Genomic DNA, 24,410 nt, shown 5'->3' on the forward strand with positions numbered 1-24,410 from the left:
TTTTTTGGAATTTCCTTAAATTTTCGATTTTGATGTTTCTTATATTTTTATCGAGTAGTGCTATGAAAAGTATGCAAGAAGAAGTGAGTGTTCTATTTACCAAGTTGCTTCGTTCTCTAAGAAATAATTTCCGAAGTTTCGACGTTCTAGAGGTAACTTCTGTTCTGGACCAGCTAGAATTTTTTTTCCAACGCAGTTCGACAGGTCTCGATCTCCTAACAACTAGAGCTTATAAAAGTTTCTCCGAAATAAAATTCCTTCTTTGGGTTTTTCTATTTGGAAGTTTTGTCATGCCCTCGGGGCAATTTAAATTTTTTGGTGAATTTGGTTTGTTTTATATTTTCCTAGTTTAGACCATCAAAAGTTAAGCAGAAAACTATAAGACGTTATTTCCGTATCTCTTTCAGATTTCCCGGAAATAGCAACTGTGTCCTGTAGGGCACAGTTGCACGTGTTGCTCCGCAACTGTGTCCTAAGGAACAGGGCACAGTTGCTGCAACACTTCCCGTTGCACAGGCAACGAAGGTCTAGTTCTTTTTTCTTTTTTAGCAGGAGCCAGTCACTGGTGACCGGTGCCAAAATCCTACGGCAGAAAACCCTAAATATTTCACGTTAAAAGCGTATACTTTTACGCCAAACAAAATAACAAATCCAAAAATTTTTCATAACAATATTTTCAAAATAACCATCTTACTTATTCAGGTCATACCAGTTTGTCATCTTTTATTTACATAATTATTCTTCAGATATTGGATTAATTGAGATATAAACATGCATTATGTACTTAATAATTAGACCAGTCTTGAATGCATAATTAATTATATGCAATATAAAGAAGTAACAATTGTCATAATTCAGCAGTCATAATTTAGTAGTGCAGGTATATCATAGTAATGAAAGATAATTCTATTGCTGAAATGGAGAGCATGAAATGGGACCTATTGGTAAGTTTTCGATTTTAAACTTTAAGTAAATGACAGAAAACTTCTCTTGTAGGCTTTATATTATATTAAAAAAAACATTAAAACTTAAAACGAACAGAAATTACTAGGTATATGCAAGGGGCTGCTTCCTCATCAATACCCCGCTCTTTACGCTAAAGTTTGACTCTTTCTCTCAACTCTACTTTTTAAAACAGTAAGAAACTTTAGCGGAAAGAGCGGGGCGTTGATGAGGAAGCAGCCCCTTCCATGCACGAAGTAATTTCTGTTCGTTTTAAGTTTTAATGTCGCTCCTTACTTTCAGCTAAAAAAACTTGTTTTTTAATTTAATTTCTGAACATTTTCGAATCAATGCATGTTTTGATTTTGGCTCTCCGCAGAGGAATAATTAACACGAAATTCGCAAGTTTATTTTTTTTGGCTAAATGGCTTTCTCATAGTTTTGATCGAATGATTTTGAGAAAAAAAGGAAAGGTGGAGGAAGCCTAGTTGCCCTGCGATTTTTTGGTTTTTTGGTCTCATGTTTTTATTACATATATGAGGGGTTCACCCCCTCGTCAGTACCTCGCTCTTTACACTAAAGATTAAATTTTGTCCCAATTCATTAAGAATGACCCCTGAATCCGTAATGACCGTGAATGACCGTAGAATAAATAGTTGAAATCACTAAAAATACTTTAGCGTAAAGAGCAAGGTATTAGGAGGAGGTGAGCCCCTCATATGTGTAATCATTTCTGATAGTTTTAAGTTTTAATGCTGCTCCTTACTTTCAGTGGAAAAAAAAAACTTCATATTTATTTTTTCATTGCTTTTTTTCAAATAATGCTAGAAAATCCAGAGTCCCCTTCATGGAAATTTTCTACCCGAATGTCAAATTCCTCGATGGAAAGTTCGACCTACATATCCCCCTCTAGTCAACCCCTTTCCCAACCAAAATATCCCCCTGAAAACGTCTGTACACTTCCTGATAAGCATTACGATATGTAAGCACTGGTCAAAGTTTGTAACTTGTAGCCCCTCCTACGGGGACTTTGGGGGAGTAAGTCGTCCCCAAAGACATAGTTATAAGGTTTTTCGACTACGCTGAATAAAATAGCTATCTCAGAATTTTGATCCGTTGACTTTGGTAAAATAATTAGCGTGGGAGGGGGCCTAGGTGCCCTCCAATTTTTTTGGTCACTTAAAAAGGGCACTAGAAATTTTCATTTCCGTTAGAATGAGCCCTCTTGCAACATTCTAGGACAACTGGGTCGATACGATCACCCCTGGGAAAAAAAACAACAAACAAACAAATTAAAAGCATCCGTGATCTGCCTTCTGGCAAAAAATACAAAATTCTACATTTTTGTAGATAGGAGCTTGAAATTCCTACAATAGGGTTCTCTGATACGCTGAATCTGATGGTGTGATTTTCGTTAAGATTCTATGACTTTTAGGGGGTTTTTCCTCCTATTTTCTAAAATAAGGCAAATTTTCTCAGGCTCGTAACTTTTGATGGGCAAGACTAAACTTGATGAAACTTAAATATTTAAAACCAGCATTAAAATGCGATTCTTTTGATGTAGCTATTGGTATCGAAATTCCATCCTTTTGAGTTTTGGTTACTATTGAGCCGGGTCGCTCCTTACTACAGTTCGTTACCACGAACTGTTTGATAAACATATTCGTTTCTCAAAGCAAATTTGCCCCTCGGTCCTCAACAGTGCTGACTCTTATTGCTCCTTCACTGGGTAAGGTGGGTAAGCGATTTCGACAAATCGGTATCGAAACTCTTCCATCCCTTATTTTGTGGAAGTGTAAGTCGTCCTGATTTGATATATGTTTACGCGTTTCCATTTTGTATATGACACCTCTTGTTGCAATTCATAATTTTGCAATTGGAGGTAAAGAGAGGTTTTATTAATTTTAAAAAAACATAATTAATTTTAAAAATTCATAAAAGTATATTGTACCGTATTCTTTTTTTTCTATTAAAATACAAGTTCTAAAAATGTAAGAGCCTCTCATTCTTGTCCGCTAACGCACGCCTCTGATGATGCATATGTTGACTCTTGTCACAAGTATATTCAACTGAAGGAAGAACTTGCTCTTGTATGGTGCTCAGACACAATAATTAAGATTACAAATGAATTGTGCTTGAAAAAGACAAGAGATCCTTACAAATTTACAATTGAATTCCAAACAGATGAGTAGCCTATGTTATCAAATTAAATTTGTCCTTGTAGCTTGAAAGAGCTTAGAAAAGAAAATTTATTTTTATTTTGTGTAGAAAAGAAAACGTTTGTATGAATTTTTAATTACCCTTTACGCAGACTGATTTCAGTGGGTTTAAATAAACATGATTACTAGTTTTTAAACGTTATCTTAACTTTTTGTGTGCTTTACTAATAAATGACTTGTGCCTTTGTTTCAAATAATAAATAACAAACTGAACTATTATCTTTTTGATAAAAGATTTTGTCCTGTTATATCAAGTGAAGGATATTTTTCACTATGTCCTATTTTATAATTGAATTATATAAAATTAATTTTTTTTTAAGGTTTGTAGATCCAAAATTGGTTAAGGATTTGATAAACAATTGACATTTGCATTATTTAAGAAAAAAAAGATAATATGGCTATCTTAAAATTTTGATTCGATGTGTTTGGGGTACTGGAGGGAGGGGGGCTGATTGTGCTAAAATCACTTATAACTTTTCGAAAAGGTACTAGACGTTTAAATTTCAAATTGAATTTTGCCCCTTTTGAATCCTCCACGACAACTGCTTCTAAAAATAAATATTGTAGTCTAACGAAAACAAAAAATAATAATAAAGAACACATTATGCCCACACCGCTCTTCACTTAGGCAACACTATTATGCTGCCAATGATTTGTCTTCATTTTTAGTTTCAGTTACTTATTGATGGTTATTTGTCGTAGTTTTACGCTTGGAAGTTAATTTGAGTTTAATTCTGCTCATTTTTTGTTCTAATGGAAAACTGTCCATTAATGTGATAAAATCAAAATTTTTTTTGGAAAACTGCTCATCGAATTAATTTCTGCTCGGTTTCTTTATTGGCATAGTTTTTTTTAAAATGAAAAATAAAAGTTTGATTGGATGTGATGATGGGCGTGGGAGGCTGGTTGCCTTCCAATCAAACTTCGACTATTAAAAAGGGCACTGTAACTTCTGATTTCCAGTCCAATGATCCTCCTCCGAAGTTTACATGGTCATCCTTTCTATAAAACCTTTTATGCTCCTGGAACATAACTAGCAACTCTTGCCCTGAGGGCTGAGGGGCATTATCCTAAAAGATGTAATCGATGGATCTTTCAACTATGCTAAATAAAATTGCTATCCGATAATTTTGATTGAAGGTCTTCGGAGAAATGATGGGCAATGGGGGATGATTCCCCTCCAATTACTTTCGACTGTTAAAAAGGGCACTAGAACTTCGAATGTCCAATCCTTTGAGTTCCCTCCGAATTTTATGTGAACACCCTTTCCATAGCAACCTTATATGCCACTGGGTCATAAGGGGGGCTATCATCCCTTAGGGAGCTATGTCTTAACAACAGGCAACTTGCAGTCCTTGCCCCGCAGGCTGGAGATGGGTTGTCAAACTCGGATGCATGGTACTCAATATGATGCTCTTTTTTGAAAAGAAGGACTGTATCAAAATTCTGATTGCATGCGTTTGAAAAAAAAACAGCGTTGGGGGTGGCTTATTTCCCTCTAATCACTTTTCACTATATCTTAACAACAGGCAACTTGAAAAACTTACAGTTCATGCCCCGCAGGCAAGTTTATGCAACCACCCCTTCCAAATGAAGTGCCTCTGAGATTTAAATAAATTAATTTTAATGCATTAAATACTTACAACTCCTTCATGACATCAGAACTTTTAATTTCCCTTCTAATGAGCATCCAGAATTACCTAAGGGAAATCTAGCACGAATGTTCCATTTGTGAATTTCCCAGGATGGAGGTAACGTCTATACCCATTTTAAGAGTAACCAAAAATCTAAAATATATGTTTAGATAAAAATAAGCAAATCAAAAGAACTTTTTTTGTGGTGACTCTATGGATCAGAATGTCTAAGGAAAATGTAAAGTTTTGGAGTTATTTTTTCGCGAAAAGTGATGATGTACGCACGAGGATTGGCTGAGGATGTAACATTAGAAACAAATAGAAATTGATAGAACAAAAACGAATAGAAATAGTCTTTTACGAGGGATATTGATCATTTGAAAAAGAAGAAGAAGCAAAACAGTGCGGTAAAACTATGCCTAAGTGTGTTGCAGAATAAACAACAGCATAAATATGACTCTTCGATGTACTGATCATTTGAAGAGTGTGCACCCTCTCACACCAGGTAAAAAAAAAAAAAACTATTCTAGCTATATTATTAGCCTTTAACTTTGCTTGAAGGAGAGGCAAGGGATAAATAATTCAATCTTGTTGCATTAATAACACTATTTTGAACGTTTATTTTTCTATTTAAGGGTATCACTTGTACACATATTTTTTTTTGTTTCAGGAGACAGAGAATGGACCGACAAAAATCCACAACATAATAAAAGAGGAAAGTGAAAAAAATGACAGAAAGAAAAGAAGAGGAGTTGACAAAACTGAACACAGTTTTCGAAAATTATTCCAAAGGTATCAAAAACTGAAAAGCGAAAAAAGGAAATTATCAGATACATTAAGAAATTCATCAGCAAAGCAACAGAAGCTGACAGTGGAAATAGATCAGCTTAAATTAAACCGGTCAGACCTAAAAGAAGAGCTTGAAGACCTAAAGGAGAAACTGGACCTAAATGGGAGTAAAATACCATTTTCAAAATCACCGGAGATCGTCACTTTAAACCAAGAGTTATCAGCGTTTAAAGCTCTTAGTATAGTGTTCAAAGAAGAGTTAGTCAGACTGGACGAACAGAATAAAATATTAAAATCAGACCTTAAAACCATTAATAAAAAATATGGTTGGGCCCATCACCTTATAGAAAGGCACAATTTTGAACTTCAATATGAATATGAGCGGCGGAAATTAGGTGAGATGTGTGCCGATTATGGTATAAAGGCTTTGCGTGATCTGTCTGAAGAGATGGAGAAAATGAAAGAGGATCTGACAAAAACCAGACATAATCTCAAACTAATGACTCTGAAATGGGATATGGACATAGCAGAAATATGGGAGAACAAAAATCATCAAAACATCCATTCAGAAGAATCATTGGCAAGACAGGAATCAGTAGTTTCTACCGAAATTGGCTTTTTTGGCACTTCTTCATCTTCTTCAGAAGGTAAAAGATTTATTTTATTCATGTATTTAAATTAATTTATATAGAAATTATTAGTGTCAAAGCTTATTCCCCCGACTTGTTTAAATGAATACTTATTCCCCCATTAAAAAATTTGCTTATGTAGTTGAATATAACTAAGTTGAAACTGAATTTGAAAAAATAAGTTTTTCTTTCGATTGAAATTAGGGAGCAGAATTAAATCTTAAGATGAACAGAGATTATTCTGCAGTTTAGGGAGGTTAGCCTCTCCTCAATGCTTCTCTCTTGCGTGGAAGTTTTTTAGTCCTTATTTTTTTTAAATTTTAGTATGAAAAATATCTTTATACTTCCCAATAACAAATACTATACATTACGTATGCAATAAAGAAAAATCAGAGCTTCCACCACTCTCCCCAGGAACTGAGTGGTCATGCTGCCCCTAAGTATGGCTATTGGATCTTTTAACTATAGATAGATAGAGAAAATATTAGGGTCGAAATTTTAATCGGACGATTTTGGGGGAAAATGACGCTGGAGGGGGGTAGTTGCACTCTATAATCTTTTGGTTCACAAGAGGACAGAAGAACTTTTCATGTCCGTTTGAAAGAGGACTCTCCTCATGTTCAATCACCATCGGTTCTATACGATTACTCTTGAGAAAAACAAACCAATGAACACTGATCAGTGACCTTTGTCCTGGCAACAAATACAAAATTTAACAGTTAATAGAAGCTTGAAACATAACTGCAGTACAGTTTTCTGATAGCTGAATCTGATATTGTAATTTTGATCCTTAACTTTTAATGTGTATGATTTCTTGAAAGTCCAGCAAATTTTTTGAGCCAATTATTTAGCCAAATCTATTGGTACATAATTTCCAATTTTAGAGTTTTGGTTACTATTCAGCCTTGTTACTCCTTGCTTACTGTTCGCTACTCCGAACTGTTTGATCTATTCCTTATCGCTTAATTCATGCTTTTGTGTTGATTTTTAACCGTGATGATTTTTATTAGGTTTGAGTAATTATTCCTTCCATCCTGATCAAATAGTTAAGTCTATAATGAATGTGAACGATATCATTAAGTAAGTGTAAATCAAATATATTGCTAAAATAAAAACTAATGGAATGCTTAAGAAAAGGTTCATCTTTGAGCCAATAGAGTTAAAAGCATATAGAGCTTGAATCAAACTTCATATGCGGTTTTTATTTGAAACAAATAAAATTTTCCAAAGTGTTCCTTTTTTCATTGAGGTCCTTTATTATTCGTCGGTGAAAATAAACATACCATTGGACCAGTTCTTGAAAATGCAGGGAGGGAGATTTTTTTCTTGCAATTCAGCGGGTTCCTGTTTACTATATGATACACACACGAGAAGTGAAGTTATATTAATGCTAATGAAATATAAAAAAAAATAGGATGAAAATAAAATACTTTAGTAAAAGAAAAAATATGAAAATCACAACAAAGAAGGGGGCGCACAGAACGTATTACATAAATACCTAACCTAACACAACTAAAATATCATCTCTATATATTAAATGTTTGCTTGGTATGTTAGTGGGATTTTCATTCAAGTTCGTAACTTTTAATGGTTAGCATTAAATCAAATAGGCCTTATGAACTTGGAAACAGCTTGAAAATTCTTTTCTTTCGTTGCATCTAGTGTTATCAACAATTTGTTATTCAGGAGTTTCGGTTACTATTTAGCAGAGTCGTTCTATATTTATAGATTATTATTAATTTTTTTAATCTCCAAAAATTAATAACTTTGAAGAATAAAGTGACTAATGTTTATTATTACAGGTTCGATAAGCTGGAGTCAGGAGTCTGGTTCCTTGGTGCCTTGGTTGGGGCAGTATTGACAGATCGAAAATGAAATACTGACGAACGCATTTACTTATTGATAAGAACATACATTGTTTAGAAATTGTTGTTATATTATGCATATATATAAGAAATATTTATTTCTATTTACATTATTTATACTAGAAAAAATACATAACTATTTGAAATATGTGCATTCGTCTTCATCTGTTATTAAGGTTAAACATATTGTGTGACACTCAACACTAGTTTGGATTTGTGGAATCGTTTACTATTGTGGATCATGTACACGGGTGGGAGTTTAGTTCAGGGGCTTCAAAGGAGCGTGGGGCGGTGTTTGCCCTCCATGAATTTTATGAAATACCTTTTTGGGCTATTTTTGTCGGAAAATGCCTTTTAGTATTTTCATAAAAAAAGAAGAATAAATTCTCTTCATGCTAAAGTTGTAAACACTTTTAGAAAAGCTTTTTGTTTAGATTAAACATCTACTGTATGTAGGTGTCACTATTGAAAAACTTGGACAAAAGGTCAAACTTTAATGAAGAGAATAAGACAATGAGGAGGAATTAACTCATTTTCATACAGAATAATTTCTATTCGTCCAATAAACTTTTTTTTTAATTTTTGATTAGTCATTTCAAATAATGCGGGTAAATTAGGCTTCATTTTCATGACAAAATTCCTTCCGTGACAGTAAATGTTTTCGAGGTGAGCTCCTCCTACGTAAGAAAGAAATCTCCTCTCCCGTTGGAGGGCACCTAGGCCCCCTCCCACGCTCATTTTTTCTCCAAAGTCAACAGATCAAAATTTTGAGATAGCCATTTTGTTCCGCATAATCAAAAACCATAATAACTATGTCTTTGGGAATGACTTAATCCCCCAAAGTCCCTGGGGGAGGGACTGCAAGTTACAAACTTCGACCAGTGTTTACATATAATAATGGTTATTGGGAAGTGTACAGTCGGTTTCAGGGGATTTTTTTTTGGTTTTGGGGGTGGGGTTGATGGGAGGGGGCTATGTGGGAGGATCTTTCCATGGAGAAATATGTCCTGGGGGAACAGAAATTCAATGAAAAGGGCGCAGGATTTTCTAAAATTACTATAAGAAAACAATGAAAAAATAAACATGGAAAAGTTTTTTTTTTCAATCGAAAGTAAAGAGTAGCATTGAAACTTAAAACGAACAGAAGTTATTACGCATATGAGGGGTTCTAAAAATACTTTAGCATAAAGAGCCTATTATTACCTATATTAAATTACCTATATCTGATAAAAAAGAAAATATTTAGATATTTATGATGCATTTTATTTGAAAAAAAATATATGATTTACGACTATCCTTTACGCAACATTTTTAATCAGTGAATTCAGGGGGTACCAATGCCTCCCAAGATTTAGATTTTTTGTTTTCACTATAAAAATAGTAAAAAAAAATTACCCACTTCTGTCCCCTAAAATTAGAAAATTGCCACTTTTGTGCCTGCACTAAATTATCAAAATCGTCTCCCCCTCTAATTTTGTGGATTGGTGTAGTTTTATTGCTATTTTATCCGACGCATAATTCTAAAATACCTGAATAAAAAAGAAAGACAAATGGAAACACCCCGGATAATTTCATTCGTTTAAAGTAAAAATCTTATTTGACGTTTAAAAAATCCTTTATGAAAAAGTTTGACTCCGTGGGCTCAAAGTTTTTAAATACCCTCCGCCCTAGATTATAAAAAAGAAAAATAGTTAGAAAAATGGGGCTTCAAGTAAATACATAATTAGTTCTAATCAAGTTCTCAATTTAATATCATACTATGTTTTTTTTCCTCTCTTCCTCAGCTTTTGCATAAATCTAAGAGTCTTTGTCTTTCCTTCATTTTTTTTTCTTTTTTAGCAGGAGCCAGTCACTGGTGACCGGTGCCAAAATCCTACGGCAGAAAACCCTAAATATTTCACGTTAAAAGAGTATACTTTTACGCCAAACAAAATAACAAATCCAAAAATTTTTCATAACAAAATTTTCAAAATAACCATCTTACTTATTCAGGTCATACCAGTTTGTCATCTTTTATTTACATAATTATTCTTCAGATATTGGATTTATTGAGATATAAACATGCATTATGTACTTAATAATTAGACCAGTCTTGAATGCATAATTAATTATATGCAATATAAAGAAGTAACAATTGTCATAATTTAGTAGTCATAATTTAGTAGTGCAGGTATATCATAGTAATGAAAGATAATTCTTTTGCTGAAATGGAGAGCATGAAATGGGACCTATTGGTAAGTTTTCGATTTTAAACTCTAAGTAAATGACAGAAAACTTCCCTTGTCGGTTTTATATTATATTAAATAAAAAAAACAAGTTTTGTTAGCTGAAATTAAGGAGCGACATTAAAACGAACAAAAATTGCTTCGTATATGAAAGGGGCTGCTTCCTCATCAACGCCCCGCTCTTTACGCTAAAGTTTGACTCTTTCTCTCAACTCTGCTTTTTGAAACAATAAGAAACTTTAGCGGAAAGAGCGGGGCGTTGATGAGGAAGCAGCCCCTTCCATGCACGAAGTAATTTCTGTTCGTTTTAAGTTTTAATGTCGCTCCTTACTTTCAGCTAAAAAAACTTGTTTTTTAATTTAATTTCTGAACATTTTCGAATCAATGCATGTTTTGATTTTGGCTCTCCGCAGAGGAATAATTAACACGAAATTCGAAAGTTTATTTTTTTTGGCTAAATAGTTTTAGACCGAATGATTTTGAGAAAAAAAAGGAACAGTGGAGGAAGCCTAGTTGCCCTGCGATTTTTTGGTTTTTTGGTCTTATGTTTTTATTACATATATGAGGGTTTCACCCCCTCGTCAGTACCTCGCTCTTTACACTAAAGATTAAATTTTGTCCCAATTCATTAAGAATGACCCCTGAATCCCAAAAGCCGTAGAATAAATTGTTGAAATCACTAAAATACTTTAGCGTAAAGAGCAAGGTATTAGGAGGAGGTGAGCCCCTCATATGTGTAATAATTTCTGATCGTTTTAAGTTTCAATGCTGCTCCTTACTTCCAGTGGAAAAAAAAACTTTTCATATTTATTTTTTCATTTTTTTTAAAGAATACTAAAGAATACTAGAAAATCATGAGTTCCCTTCATGGAAATTTTCTTCCCCAATGACAAATTCCTCGATGGAAAGTTCGACCAACATATTCCCCTCTTGTCAACCCCTCCCCAACCAAAAAATCCCCCCGAAAACGTCTGTACACTTCCCGATAAGCATTACGATATGTAAGCACTGGTCAAAGTTTGTAACTTGTAGCCCCTCCCACGGGGACTTTGGGGGAGTAAGTCGTCCCCAAAGACATAGTTATAAGGTTTTTCGGCTACGTTGAATAAAATGGCTATCTCAGAATTTTGATCCGTTGACATTGGGAAAATAATTAGCGTGAGAGGGGGCCTAGGTGCCCTCCAATTTTTTTGGTCACTTAAAAAGGGCACTAGAACTTTTAATTTCCGTTAGAATGAGCCCTCTTGCAAGATTCTAGGACTACTGGATCGATACGATCACCCCTGGGAAAAAAACAAAAAAAAACAACAAACAAACAAATTAACACGCATCCGTGATCTGCCTTCTGGCAAAAAATACAAAATTCTACATTTTTGTAGATAGGAGCTTGAAACTCCTACAATAGGGTTGTCTGATACGCTGAATCTGATGGTGTGATTTTCGTTAAGATTCTATGACTTTAGGAGGTTTTTCCTCCTATTTTCTAAAATAAGGCAAATTTTCTCAGGCTCGTAACTTTTGATGGGCAAGACTATACTTGATGAAACTTATATATTTAAAATCAGCATTAAAATTCAATTCATTTGATGTAGCTATTGGTATCGAAATTCCATTCTTTTGAGCTTTGGTTACTATTGAGCCGGGTCACTCCTTACTACAGTTCGTTACCACGAACTGTTTGATAAACATATTCGTTTCTCAAAGCAAATTTGCCCCTCGGTCCTCAACAGTGCTGACTCTTATTGCTCCTTCACTGGGTAAGGTGGGTAAGCGATTTCGACAAATCGGTATCGAAACTCTTCCATCCCTTATTTTGTGGAAGTGTAAGTCGTCCTGATTTGATATATGTTTACGCGTTTCCATTTTGTATGTGAAACCTCTTGTTGCAATTCATGATTCTGCAATTGGAGGTAAAGAGAGGTCTTATTAATTTTAAAAATTCATAATTTATAAAAGTATATTGTACCGTATTCTTTTTTTTTCTATTAAAATACAAGTTCTAAAAATGCAAGAGCCTCTCATTCTTGTCTGCTAACGTACGCCTCTGATGATGCGTATGTTGACTCTTGTCACAAGTATATTCAACTGAAGGAAGAACTTGCTCTTGTATGGTGCTCAGACACAATAATTTAGATTACAAACGAACTGTGCTTGAAAAATACAAGAGATCCTTACAAATATTAAATAAAAAAAACAAATTTTTTTAGCTGAAAGTAAGGAGCGACATTAAAACTTAAAACGAACAGAAATTACTCCGTATATGAAATGGGTTGTCCCCTCCGCAATCCCTCGCTCTTTACGCTAAAGTTTGACTCTTTGCCACAATTCTACTTTTTAAAACAATTAAAAGCTTTAGCGTAAAGAGCGAGGGATTGCGGAGGGGACAACCCATTTCATATACGGAGTAATTTCTGTTCGTTTTAAGTTTTAATGTCGCTCCTTACTTTCAGCTAAAAAAATTTGTTTTTTTTATTTAATTTCTGAACGTTTTTGAATTAGTGCATGTTTGGTTTTGGCTCTCCGCACATAAATTATTAAAATGAAACTTGTATATTAATTCTTTTTTTAGCTAAATGGCTTTCTCTTAGTTTTGATCAGACGATTTTGAGAAATAAGGGGTGGAGAAGGAGGCCTAGTTGCCCTCCAATTTTTCGATCACTTAAAAAGGCAACTAGAACTTTTAATTTTTAATGAACGTTTTTATTAGTAAGAAATACACGTAACTTAAGAATTAACTTACGGAACAAACTTTCATAACCTTATATTTTTATTATGTATACGAGGGGGTTTGTATCCTCGTTAATACCTCGCTCTTTACACTAAATCGTAAGTTTTGTCCCAATTCTTTAAGAATGACCCCTGAATCAGAAAGGCCGTAGAATAAATAGTTGAAATTACTAAAAATACTTTAGCATAAAGAGCAAGGTATGTATCTCCTCCTAAATACCTCACTCTTTATGCTAAAGTATTTTTAGAACCCCTCATATGCGTAATTATCTCTGTTCGTTTTAGGTTTCAATGCTACGTCTTCCTTTCATTTGAAAAAACGTTTTCATGTTTATTTTTCATTGTTTTCTTATAGTAGTGCTAGAGAACCCTGCGCCCTTTTCATTGAATTTTTCTTCCCTCATGACAGATTCCTCCAAGGAAAGATCCTCCAACATAGCCCCCTCTCCTCAGCCCCACCCCCAAACAAAATAAAATCCCCCTGAAAACGTCTGTACACTTCCCAATAACCATTACTATATGTAAACACTGGTCAAAGTTTGTAACTTGCAGCCCCTCCCCCAGGGATTGTGGGGGAGTAAGTCATCCCCAAAGACATAGTTATTATGGTTTTCGACTATGTTGAACAAAATGGCTATCTCAAAATTTTGATCCGTTGACTTTGGGAAAAAATGAGCGTGGGAGGGGGCCTAGATGCCCTCCAATTTTTTTGGTCACTTAAAAAGGGCACTAGAACTTTTCATTTCCGTTAGAATGAGCCCTCTTGCGACATTCTAGGACCACTTGGTCGATACAATGACCCCTGGAAAAAAAAAAAAAAAAAAAAAAAAAAAAACAAACAAATAAACACGCACCCGTGATTTGTCTTCTGGCAAAAAATGCAAAATTCCACATTTTTGTAGATAGGAGCTTGAAACTTCTATAGTAGGGTTCTCTGATACGCTGAATCTGATGGTGTCATTTTCGTTAAGATTCTACGACTTTTAGGGGGTGTTTCTCCCTATTTTCTTAAATAAGGCAAATTTTCTCAGGCTCGTAACTTTTGATGGGTAAGACTAAACTTGATTAAACTTATATATTTAAAATCAGCATTAAAATGCGATTCTTTTGATGTAGCTATTGATATCAAAATTCAATTTTTTAGAGTTTTGGTTACTATTGAGCCGGGTCGCTCCTTACTACAGTTCGTTACCACGAACTGTTTGATACAATTGAATTCCAAACGGATGAGTAGCCTATGTTATCAAATTAAATTGGTCCTCGTAACTTGAAACAGCTTAGAAAAGAATTTGTGGAAGTGTAACACAAGTCGTCCTGATTTGATAGATATTTACGCGTTTTCATTTTTGTAGATGACACCTCTTGTTGCAATTCATGATTCTGCAAGGGGAGGTAAAGAGAGGTTTTATTAATTTTAAAATGAATTTTGAAATAAAATTAAAATTAATTTTAAAATTTTAAAACGACATAATTTACAAAAGTAATTGTACCGTATTCTTTTTTTCTATCAAAATACAAAAAAAAGGAATTTCTAAAAATGTAAGAGCCTCTCATTCTTGTTAACTTACGCCTGTCTGCTAACTTACGCCTCTGATCATGAATATGTTGACTCTCGTCGCAAGTATTTTCAACTGAAGGAAGAACTTGCTCTTGTATGGCGCTCAGCCACAATAATTAATATTACAAATGAACTATGCTGGAAAAAGACAAGAGATCCTTACAAATTTACAATTGAATTCCAAACGGATGAGTAGCCTGTTATCAAATTAAATTTGTCCTCGTTGCTTGAAACAGATTAGAAAAGAAAATTTATTTTATTTTGTAAATGTTTGTATGAATTTTTAATTACCCTTTACGCAGACTGATTTCACTGGGTTTAAATAAACATGATTACTAGTTTTTAAACGTTATCTTAACTTTTTATATGCTTGTACTAATAAATGACTTGTGCCTTTGTTTTAAATAATAAATGACAAACTGAACTATTATCTTTTTTAAAATAAATTTTTTGTCCTGTTATATCAAGTGAAGGATATTTTTCATTATATCCCTATTTTATAATTGAATTATATAAAATTAATTTTTTTTTAAGGTTTGTAGATCCAAAATTGGTTAAGGATTTGATAAACAATTGATATTTGCATTTTTTAAGAAAAAAGGATAATATGGCTATCTTAAAATTTTGATTAGATGTGTTTGAGGTACTGGAGGGAGGGGGGCTGATTGTGCTAAAATCATTTATAACTTTTCGAAAGGGTACTAGACCTTTAGATTTCGAATTGAATTTTGCCTCTTTTGAATCCTCCACGACAACTGCTTCTAAAAATAAATATTGTAGTCTAACGAAAACAAAAAATAATAATAAAGAACACATTATGCCCACACCGCTCTTCACTTAGGCAACACTATTATGCTGCCAATGATTTGTCTTCATTTTTAGTTTCAGTTACTTATTGATGGTTATTTGTCGTAGTTTTACGCTTGGAAGTTAATTTGAGTTTAATTCTGCTCATTTTTTGTTCTAATGGAAAACTGTCCATTAATGTGATAAAATCAAAATTTTAGAAATATCTAACGAAAGCAAAAAGTAAAGAACACATTATGCCCACACCGCTCTTCACTTAGGCAACACTATTATGCTGCCAATGATTTGTCTTCATTTTTAGTTTCAGTTACTTATTGATGGTTATTTGTCGTAGTTTTACGCTTGGAAGTTAATTTGAGTTTAATTCTGCTCATTTTTTTGTTCTAATGGAGCTTTTTACTTTTCTTGGAATTTATTTTTGGAAAACTGTTCATCGAATTAATTTCTGCTCGTTTTTTTATTGACATAGTTTTTTAAATGAAAAATAAAAGTTTGATTGGATGTGATGATGGGCGTGGGAGGCTGGTTGCCTTCCAATCAAATTTCGACTATTAAAAAGGGCACTGTAACTTCTGATTTCCAGTCCAATGAGCCTCCTCCGAAGTTTAGGCGGTCACCCTTTTTATAAAAACCTTTTATGCTCCTGGGACATAACTTGCAACACTTGCCCTTAGGGGTATTATCCTAAAAGACGTAAAAGATGGATCTTTCAACTATGCGAAATAAAATGGCTATCCGATAATTTTGATTGAAGGTCTTTGAAGAAATGATGGGCAATGGGGATTGGTTACCCTCCAATTACTTTCGACTGTTAAAAAGGGCACTAGAACTTCGAATGTCCAATCCTTTGAGTTCCCTTCGAATTTTGTGTGAACACCCTTTCCATAGCAACCTTATATGCCACTGGGTCATAAGGGGGGCTATCATCCCTTAGGGAGCAATGTCTTAACAACAGGCAATTTGTATAACTTACAGTCCTTGCCCCGCAGGCTGGAGAGGGGTTGTCAAACTTGGATGCATGGTACTCAATCTGATGACTTTTTTGAAAAGAAGGACTGTATCGAAGTTCTGATCGCATGCGTTTGGAAAAAAAAACAGCGTTGGGGGTGGCTTATTTCCCTATTATCACTTTTCACTATATCTTAACAACAGGCAACTTGCATAACTTACAGTTCTTGCCCCGCAGGCAAGTTTATGCAACCACCCCTTCCAAATGAAGTGCCTCTGAGATTTAAATAAATTAATTTTATTGCATTAAATACTTACAACTCCTTCATGACATCATACTTTTAATTTCCTTTCTAATGAGCATCCAGAATTACCCAAGGGAAATCTAGCGCGAATGTTCCATTGGTGAATTACCCAGGGTAGAGGTAACGCCTATACCCATTTTAAGAGTAACCAAAAATCTAAAATATAGGTTTAGATAAAAACAAGCAAATCAAAAGAACTTTTTTTGTGGTGACTCTATGTATCAGAATGTCTAAGGAAAATTTAAGGTTTTGGAGTTATTTTTTCGCGAAAAGTGATGATGTACACACGAGGATTGGCTGAGGATGTAACATTAGAAACAAATAGAAATTGATAGAACAAAAACGAATAGAAATAGTCTTTTACGAGGGATATTGATCATTTGATAAGAAGAAGGAAAATAGTACGGCAAAACTATGCCTAAGTGTGTTGCGGAATAAACAACAGCATAAATATGACTCTTCGATGTACTGATCATTTGAAGAGTGTGCACCCTCTCACACCAGGTATAAAAAAAAAACTATTCTAGCTATATTATTAGCCTTTAACTTTGCTTAAAGGAGAGGCAAGGGATAAATAATTCAATCTTGTTGCATTAATAACACTATTTTGAATGTTTATTTTTCTATTTAAGGGTATCACTTGTACACATATTTTTTTTTGTTTCAGGAGACAGAGAATGGACCGACAAAAATCCACAACATAATAAAAGAGGAAAGTGAAAAAAATGACAGAAAGAAAAGAAGAGGAGTTGACAAAACTGAACACAGTTTTCGAAAATTATTCAAAAGGTATCAAAAACTGAAAAGCGAAAAAAGGAAATTATCAGATACATTAAGAAATTCATCAGCAAAGCAACAGAAGCTGAAAGTGGAAATAGATCAGCTTAAATTAAACCGGTCAGACCTAAAAGAAGAGCTTGAAGACCTAAAGGGGAGTAAAATACCATTTTCAAAATCACCGGAGATCGTCACTTTAAACCAAGAGTTATCAGCGTTTAAAGCTCTTAGTATAGTGTTCAAAGAAGAGTTAGTCAGACTGAACGAACAGAATGAAATATTAAAATCAGACCTTAAAACCATTAATAAAAAATATGGTTGGGCCCATTACCTTTTAGAAAGGCGCAATTTTGAACTTCAATATGAATATGAGCGGCGGAAATTAGGTGAGATGTGTGCCGATTATGGTATAAAGGCTTTGCGTGATCTGTCTGAAGTGATGGAGAAAATGAAAGAGGATCTGACAAAAACCAGACATAATCTCAAACTAGTGACTCTGAAATGGGATATGGATATAGCAGAAATATGGGACAACAAAAATCATCAAAACATCCATTCAGAAGAATCATTGGCAAGACAGGAATCAGTAGTTTCTACCGAAAGTGGCTTTTTTGGCACTTCTTCATCTTCTTCAGAAGGTAAAAGATTTATTTTATTCATGTATTTAAATTAATTTATATAGAAATTATTAGTGTCAAAGCTTATTCCCCCGATTTGTTTAAATGAATACTTATTCCCCCATTAAAAAATTTGCTTATGTAGTTGAATATAACTAAGTTGAAACTGAATTTGAAAAAAATAATTTTTTCTTTCCATTGAAATTAGGGAGTAGAATTAAATCTTAAGATGAACAGAGATTATTCTGCAGTTTAGGGAGGTTAGCCTCTCCTCAATGCTTCTCTCTTGCGTGGAAGTTTTTTAGTATTTATTTTTTTTTTAATTTTAGTATGAAAAATATCTTTATACTTCCCAATAACAAATACTATACTGTACGTATGCAATAAAAAAAAATCAGAGCTTCCACCCCTCTCCCCAGGAACTGAGTGGTCATGTTACCCCTAAGTATGGCTATTGGATCTTTTAACTATGTTGAACAAAATATTAGTGTCGAAATTTTAATCGGACGATTTTGGGGGAAAATGACGCTGGAGGGGGGTAGTTGCACTCTATAATCTTTTTGTTCACAAGAGGACAGAAGAACTTTTCATGTCCGTTTGAAAGAGGACTCTCCTCATGTTCAATCACCATCGGTTCTATACGATTACTCTTGAGAAAAACAAACCAATGAACACTGATCAGTGACCTTTGTCCTGGCAACAAATACAAAATTTAACAGTTAATAGAAGCTTGAAACATAACTGCAGTACAGTTTTCTGATAGCTGAATCTGATATTGTAATTTTGATCCTTAACTTTTAATGTGTATGATTTCTTGAAAGTCCAGCAAATTTTTTGAGCCAATTATTTAGCCAAATCTATTGGTACATAAATTCCAATTTTAGAGTTTTGGTTACTACCCAGCCTTGTTACTCCTTGCTTACTGTTTGCTACTATGAACTGTTTGATCTATTCCTTATCGCATAATTCATGCTTTTGTGTTGATTTTTACCCGTGATGATTTTTATTAGGTTTGACTAATTATTCCTTTCATCCTGATCAAACAGTTAAGTCTATAATGAATGTAAACGATATCATTAAGTAAGTGTAAATCAAATATATTGCTAAAATAAAAACTAATGGAATTCGTAAGAAAAGGTTCATCTTTGAGCCAATAGAGTTAAAAGCATATAGAGCTTGAATCAAACTTCATATGCGGTTTTTATTTGAAACAAATAAAATTTTCCAAAGTGTTCCTTTTTTCATTGAGGTCCTTTATTATTCGTCGGTTAAAATAAACATACCATTGGACCAGTTCTTGAAAATGCAGGGAGGGAGATTTTTTTCTTGAAATCTAGTGGGTTCCTGTGTACTATATGATACACACACGAGAAGTGAAGTTATATTAATGCTAATGAAATATAAAAAAAATAGGATGAAAATAAAATACTTTAGTAAAAGAAAACATATGAAAATCACAACAAAGAAGGGGGCGCACAGAACGTATTACATAAATACCTAACCTAACACAACTAAAATATCTTCTCTATATATTAAATGTTTGCTTGGTATGTTAGTGGGATTTTCATTCAAGTTCGTAACTTTTAATGGTTAGCATTAAATAAAATAGGCTTTATGAACTTGGAAACAGCTTAAAAATTCTTTTCTTTCGTTGCATCTAGTGTTATCAACGATTTGTTATTCAGGAGTTTTGGTTACTATTTAGCAGAGTCGTTCTATATTTATAGTTTATTATTAATTTTTTTAATCTCCAAAAATTAATAACTTTGAAGAATAAAGTGACTAATGTTTATTATTACAGGTTCGATAAGCTGGAGTCAGGAGTCTGGTTCCTTGGTGCCTTGGTTGGGGCAGTATTGACATATCAAAAATCAAATACTGACGAGCACATTTACTTATTGACAAGAACATACATTGTTTAAAAATTGTTGTTATATTATGCATATATATAAGAAATATTTATTTCTATTTACATTATTTATACTAGAAAAAATACATAACTATTTGAAATATGTGCATTCGTCTTCATCTATTATTAAGGTTAAACATATGATGTGACACTCAACACTGGTTTGGATTTGTGGAATCGTTTACTATTGTGAATCATGTACACGGGTGGGAGTTTAGTTCAGGGGCTTCAAAGGAGCGTGGGGCGGTGTTTGCCCTCCGTGAATTTTATGAAATACCTTTTTGGGCTATTTTTGTCGGAAAATGCCTTTTAGTATTTTCATAAAAAAAGAAGAATAAATTATCTTCATGCTAAAGCTGTAAACACTTTTAGAAAAGCTTTTTGTTTAAATTAAACATCTACTGTATGTAGGTGTCACTATTGAAAAACTTGGACAAAAGGTCAAACTTTAATGAAGAGAATAAGACAATGAGGAGGAATTAACTCATTTTCATACCGAATAATTTCTATTCACCCAAAAAACTTTTTGTTTATTTAATTTTTGATTAGTCATTTCAAATAATGCGGGTAAATTAGGCTTCATTTTCATGACAAAATTCCTTCCGTGACAGTAAACGTTTTCGAGGAGAGCTCCTCCCACGTAAGAAAGAAATCTCCTCTCCCGTAAAATCCACTTCAAACAGTTCTGTCGTCACAAGAAAATATACGTAGCGGGTAGCCTTTTTGCCTTGGGTTTTGAGGGGTTATATTATCCAAAAAGCAATAGTTGCTGAACCTTTCAGCTATATTGAGAAGATCTTAAAATTTTGATCGAGTGAACTTTAAGAAAATAGCATGGGAGGGGGGCTAGCTGCCATTCAATCTTTTTGGTTCCTTTAAAAGGGCACTATCACTTTTGACTCCCGATCAAATGAGTCCTCTCCCGATCTTCTAGAATCATTGGTTTGATACGGTCATATTTCTAGAAATAAATAAACAAAAAATAATAATAAATAAACACACATTTTTGATCTTTTTGGGAAAAAACAAAATTAAAATTTTAGTATATACTAATGCTACAAATAACTCACCACAGCACCAAGCCGCCCGAAGCCAACACAGCTGCACACGCTCCTCCTCCAACTCAATCTGTTCAAAGCCTCCCTTTTTACACCCTTCCAAGGAAGCTCCTATTTCCTTAAAACGTTTATTTATGACAACCTCCCACCTCTGACGAGGATGATCTGTTTTCGGTTTAGCCCTACAAGGTTAACTGTAAAAGACATTTTTCAGCAATCTGTCAACCTTCATCCGCAGAACGTGGCCTAGCCATCTTAAGCTTTTGTTCATTATAGCCCTAGAAAGCGGGATTAAACTAATTTTTTGTACAGCCTACTGTTTGAAATATGGTCTGTCAGCCGGGTACCCATAACAATCCGTAGGCAATTTCTCTGGAAAACATCTAGTAAATTTCCTTCCGATTTTCGGAGCACCCATACTTCAGAGCCATAATTGACCACTGTCATCACTTTAATTTCCATTATTCTAATCTTAGTTTGCCGAGTTATCCTCCTATTCTGCCAAACTTTTTTAACTGTGAAAAAACACCCTGAGCCTTGGCAATTCTACTTTTAATATCTTCACTCCCCGTCTTTGCTAATATTACTATTAATCAGCTTCAGTATACATTAACATAATCCATAAGGTTTGCTGTCTTACCATCACGCGGATACCATGTCAACTTGTGGGTCATTTTGTGACCATACACTGTATTAGTTATCACTAGGTACACCTAAAAATTTGCAAAAAGTCTGTAGCCAATTGTTCTAGCTTTTTTTTAATAGTTTACATAACTTGCCTCTTATTAATAATAAAATAATACTAATTTCTTTTTTAAGCCTGTTTATCAATCTTAAAATCAAAAGTTATTCAGATAGAAATTACTGAAATGGTCATGTCTGTGAACATCCTATTTCTAGTGCCCGTATTTTCCTCCCTTATGCCTGACACTAATTTGAAGAGAGGATTAATATTTCTCCCCCCCCCAAAAAATAAAAAAGTATCCTTTCCAAGAAATTGGTTTGGTGTCAAATTCATCATCTCTAGTTATGCAGCCTTCTGCGGCGATTGCCAAAATCAGAAAAATCCCTAAACTTTTACTTTTTAATTTATCTGTGTTCAAAACACTAACTGTACCATGGTTTATCATGGCACAGGATACCTTCTATCTCAGTTTCTACCGGCCTGGGTGTTTCCTGTCTATTTGCTCCTGTAACTGTAAGTAAAAATTCATCCAAGTCAGTAGTACCTCCGTCAGTCAACCAACAGGTGCATAAACTATTATAAATGATGCACTGAACTTTTTAGTAATAAAATGAGAAACTAGTATTCCATTATTAATACCTTCCCAGCCAAGAAAAGACTTAGCCGCTTTCTTATTCACCATGAGCCCTACTCCCTGTATATGTATTTTGATATTTCTATTTATATATGATTTCCAATTCTGGAGTTTTGGTTATTATTAAGCTTTTCAGGAGTCAAGAACGAGGTATTGAGTAGGTGGCGAATCCCTTCATACACCTAATAAGTTCTGTTCGTTTTAACTTTCAATGTTGCTCTTTACTTTCAGTTGGAAAACTTGATTTTTATTTCATCTCTGATCTTTTTTTTAATAATGCTGGGAAATCCGTCTCCCCTTCCATGGAAATTTCCCTTTCTCTATTTCTAAGTTTTGTTTGTATGAAATTCCCTTTTCTCATGAAAAATTCCTCAATGGAAAGATACTCCCACGTAACCAACCCCCCCTTCACAAGAAAAATCCCCCTTGAAAACGTCTGTATGCTCCCTAATAATCAATACTACATGTAAATTAAATTTAAAAAAACAAGTTTTTTAACGTAAAGTAAGCAACAACGTTAAAACTGAAAACGAATAAAAATGGTTCCGTATATGAAGGGTTGCCCTATCCACAATACATTCCCTCTGGACTGTTCCATCCTCGCCTAAAATCCCCCATCCCCGTAAAATTTCTTGTGGATGATTCAGCCTGAAAAAGTTATCCTTGGCTTACCAGACTTTAATCTTTTAATTTTAATCTTTAAAGGTTTCTCGATCACTCCGGGAATACCCCCTTCCCTGGCAATTTTTTCAAAAATTAAAACACAGGAAAAATGGCCCCGGATATTTCCCCGGAAGATCTCCACATGCAAAATTTAGTTTGCAAAGAGTATGTAAGACATTTGAAAAGAATTTCGTATAGGAATTATGTCAAATCCCCCATTGTAAAATTTTCCCTGGATAATCCCTCTACCCGGAGACTTCCCTCCTCGAGGGAAATTCTCCCAATGAAAGTCCCTCTCAAGCACAAAATTTCCCCCTCCAACGAATATCAGTATTCTTTCAAATAACAAATATTACGTAAACAACGGGCAAATTTCATATCTTACAGGCTTCTCCCCACAGACTTTGGGGGGTCATTTTACCACTAAAAACATTGTTATTTGATTCTTCAAGTATACTGAATAAAATAGCTCCGTCAAAATTTTAATTAGATAATTTTGGGAAATAAATGGGCGTGAGGAGTGGAGCCAATTGCCGTCCAGTCTTTTTTGTCACTTAAAAGGGCACTAGAACTTTTAACTTCCGTTCAAGTGCGCCCTCTCCTGATCTTTAAGGATCATCATTTCATACGATCATCCCGGAAAAAAAACGCATTTGTGATCTGTCTTCTCGCAAAAGTTGAATAATTTCGCATTTTATTTATATAGGAGCTTGAAACTTCTACAGTAGGGTTCTCAGGTACGCTGAATCTGATGATGTGATTTCAATCAATATTCCTTGAATTTTAGGGTTGTTTTCCCCCTTTTTGAAAAATCAAGCCAATTTTCTCAGGCACGTAAGCTTTGATGGGTAACACTAAATATGAAAAATCTTACGAATTTGGAATCAAACATTTCGTGGTAACGAATTAAACAGTTCGTGGTAACGAACTGTAGTAAGGAGCGATCCGGCTCAATAGTAACCAAAACTCTAAAAAATTGAATTTTGATATCAATAGCTACATCAAAAGAATCGCATTTTAATGCTGATTTTAAATATATAAGTTTCATCAAGTTTAGTCTTGCCCATCAAAAGTTACGAGCCTGAGAAAATTTGCCTTATTTAGGAAAATAGGGGGAAACACCCCCTTAAAGTCGTACGATCTAAACGAAAATGACACCATCAGATTCAGCGTATCAGAGAACCCTACTGTAGAAGCTTCAAGCTCCTATCTACAAAAATGTGGAATTTTGTAGTTTTTGCCAGAAGACAAATCACGGGTGTGTGTTTATTTGTCTTTTTTTTCCCCTGGGGTCATCGTATCGACCAAGTAGTCCTAGAATGTCTCAATAGGGCTCATTCTAACGGAAATGAAAAGTTCTAGTGCCCTTTTTAAGTGACCAAAAAAATTGGAGGGCATCTAGGCCCCCTCCCACGCTCA

The 24,410-nt window shown here is 34.2% G+C and overlaps 1 protein-coding gene across 4 annotated transcripts in view; it reads left to right on the forward strand.

Moving 5' to 3' along the window:
* The first annotated feature begins 865 nt into the window (after positions 1-865).
* The window catches only part of LOC136039800 (uncharacterized), a 48,627-nt gene continuing 25,082 nt past the window's right edge, over positions 866-24,410 (forward strand). Inside the window, exons 1-3 of one of the 4 annotated variants that reach the window (XM_065723695.1) lie at positions 866-944; positions 5,466-6,231; positions 17,316-18,156. In XM_065723695.1, coding sequence (XP_065579767.1) covers positions 894-944; positions 5,466-6,231; positions 17,316-17,368 — 870 coding nt within the window. In that variant the 5' untranslated portion in view covers positions 866-893 and the 3' untranslated portion in view covers positions 17,369-18,156. Of the gene's footprint in view, positions 945-5,465; positions 6,232-8,015; positions 8,178-10,233; positions 10,313-17,315; positions 18,157-19,843; positions 19,998-24,410 lie in introns of those variants that run through there. The other 3 variants (XM_065723694.1, XM_065723696.1, XR_010620558.1) reach the window with 3 other exon arrangements.

This window comes from Artemia franciscana, chromosome 20 (assembly GCF_032884065.1).
Source record: "Artemia franciscana chromosome 20, ASM3288406v1, whole genome shotgun sequence".
In the NCBI taxonomy this organism is placed as follows: Eukaryota; Metazoa; Arthropoda; class Branchiopoda; order Anostraca; family Artemiidae; genus Artemia; species Artemia franciscana.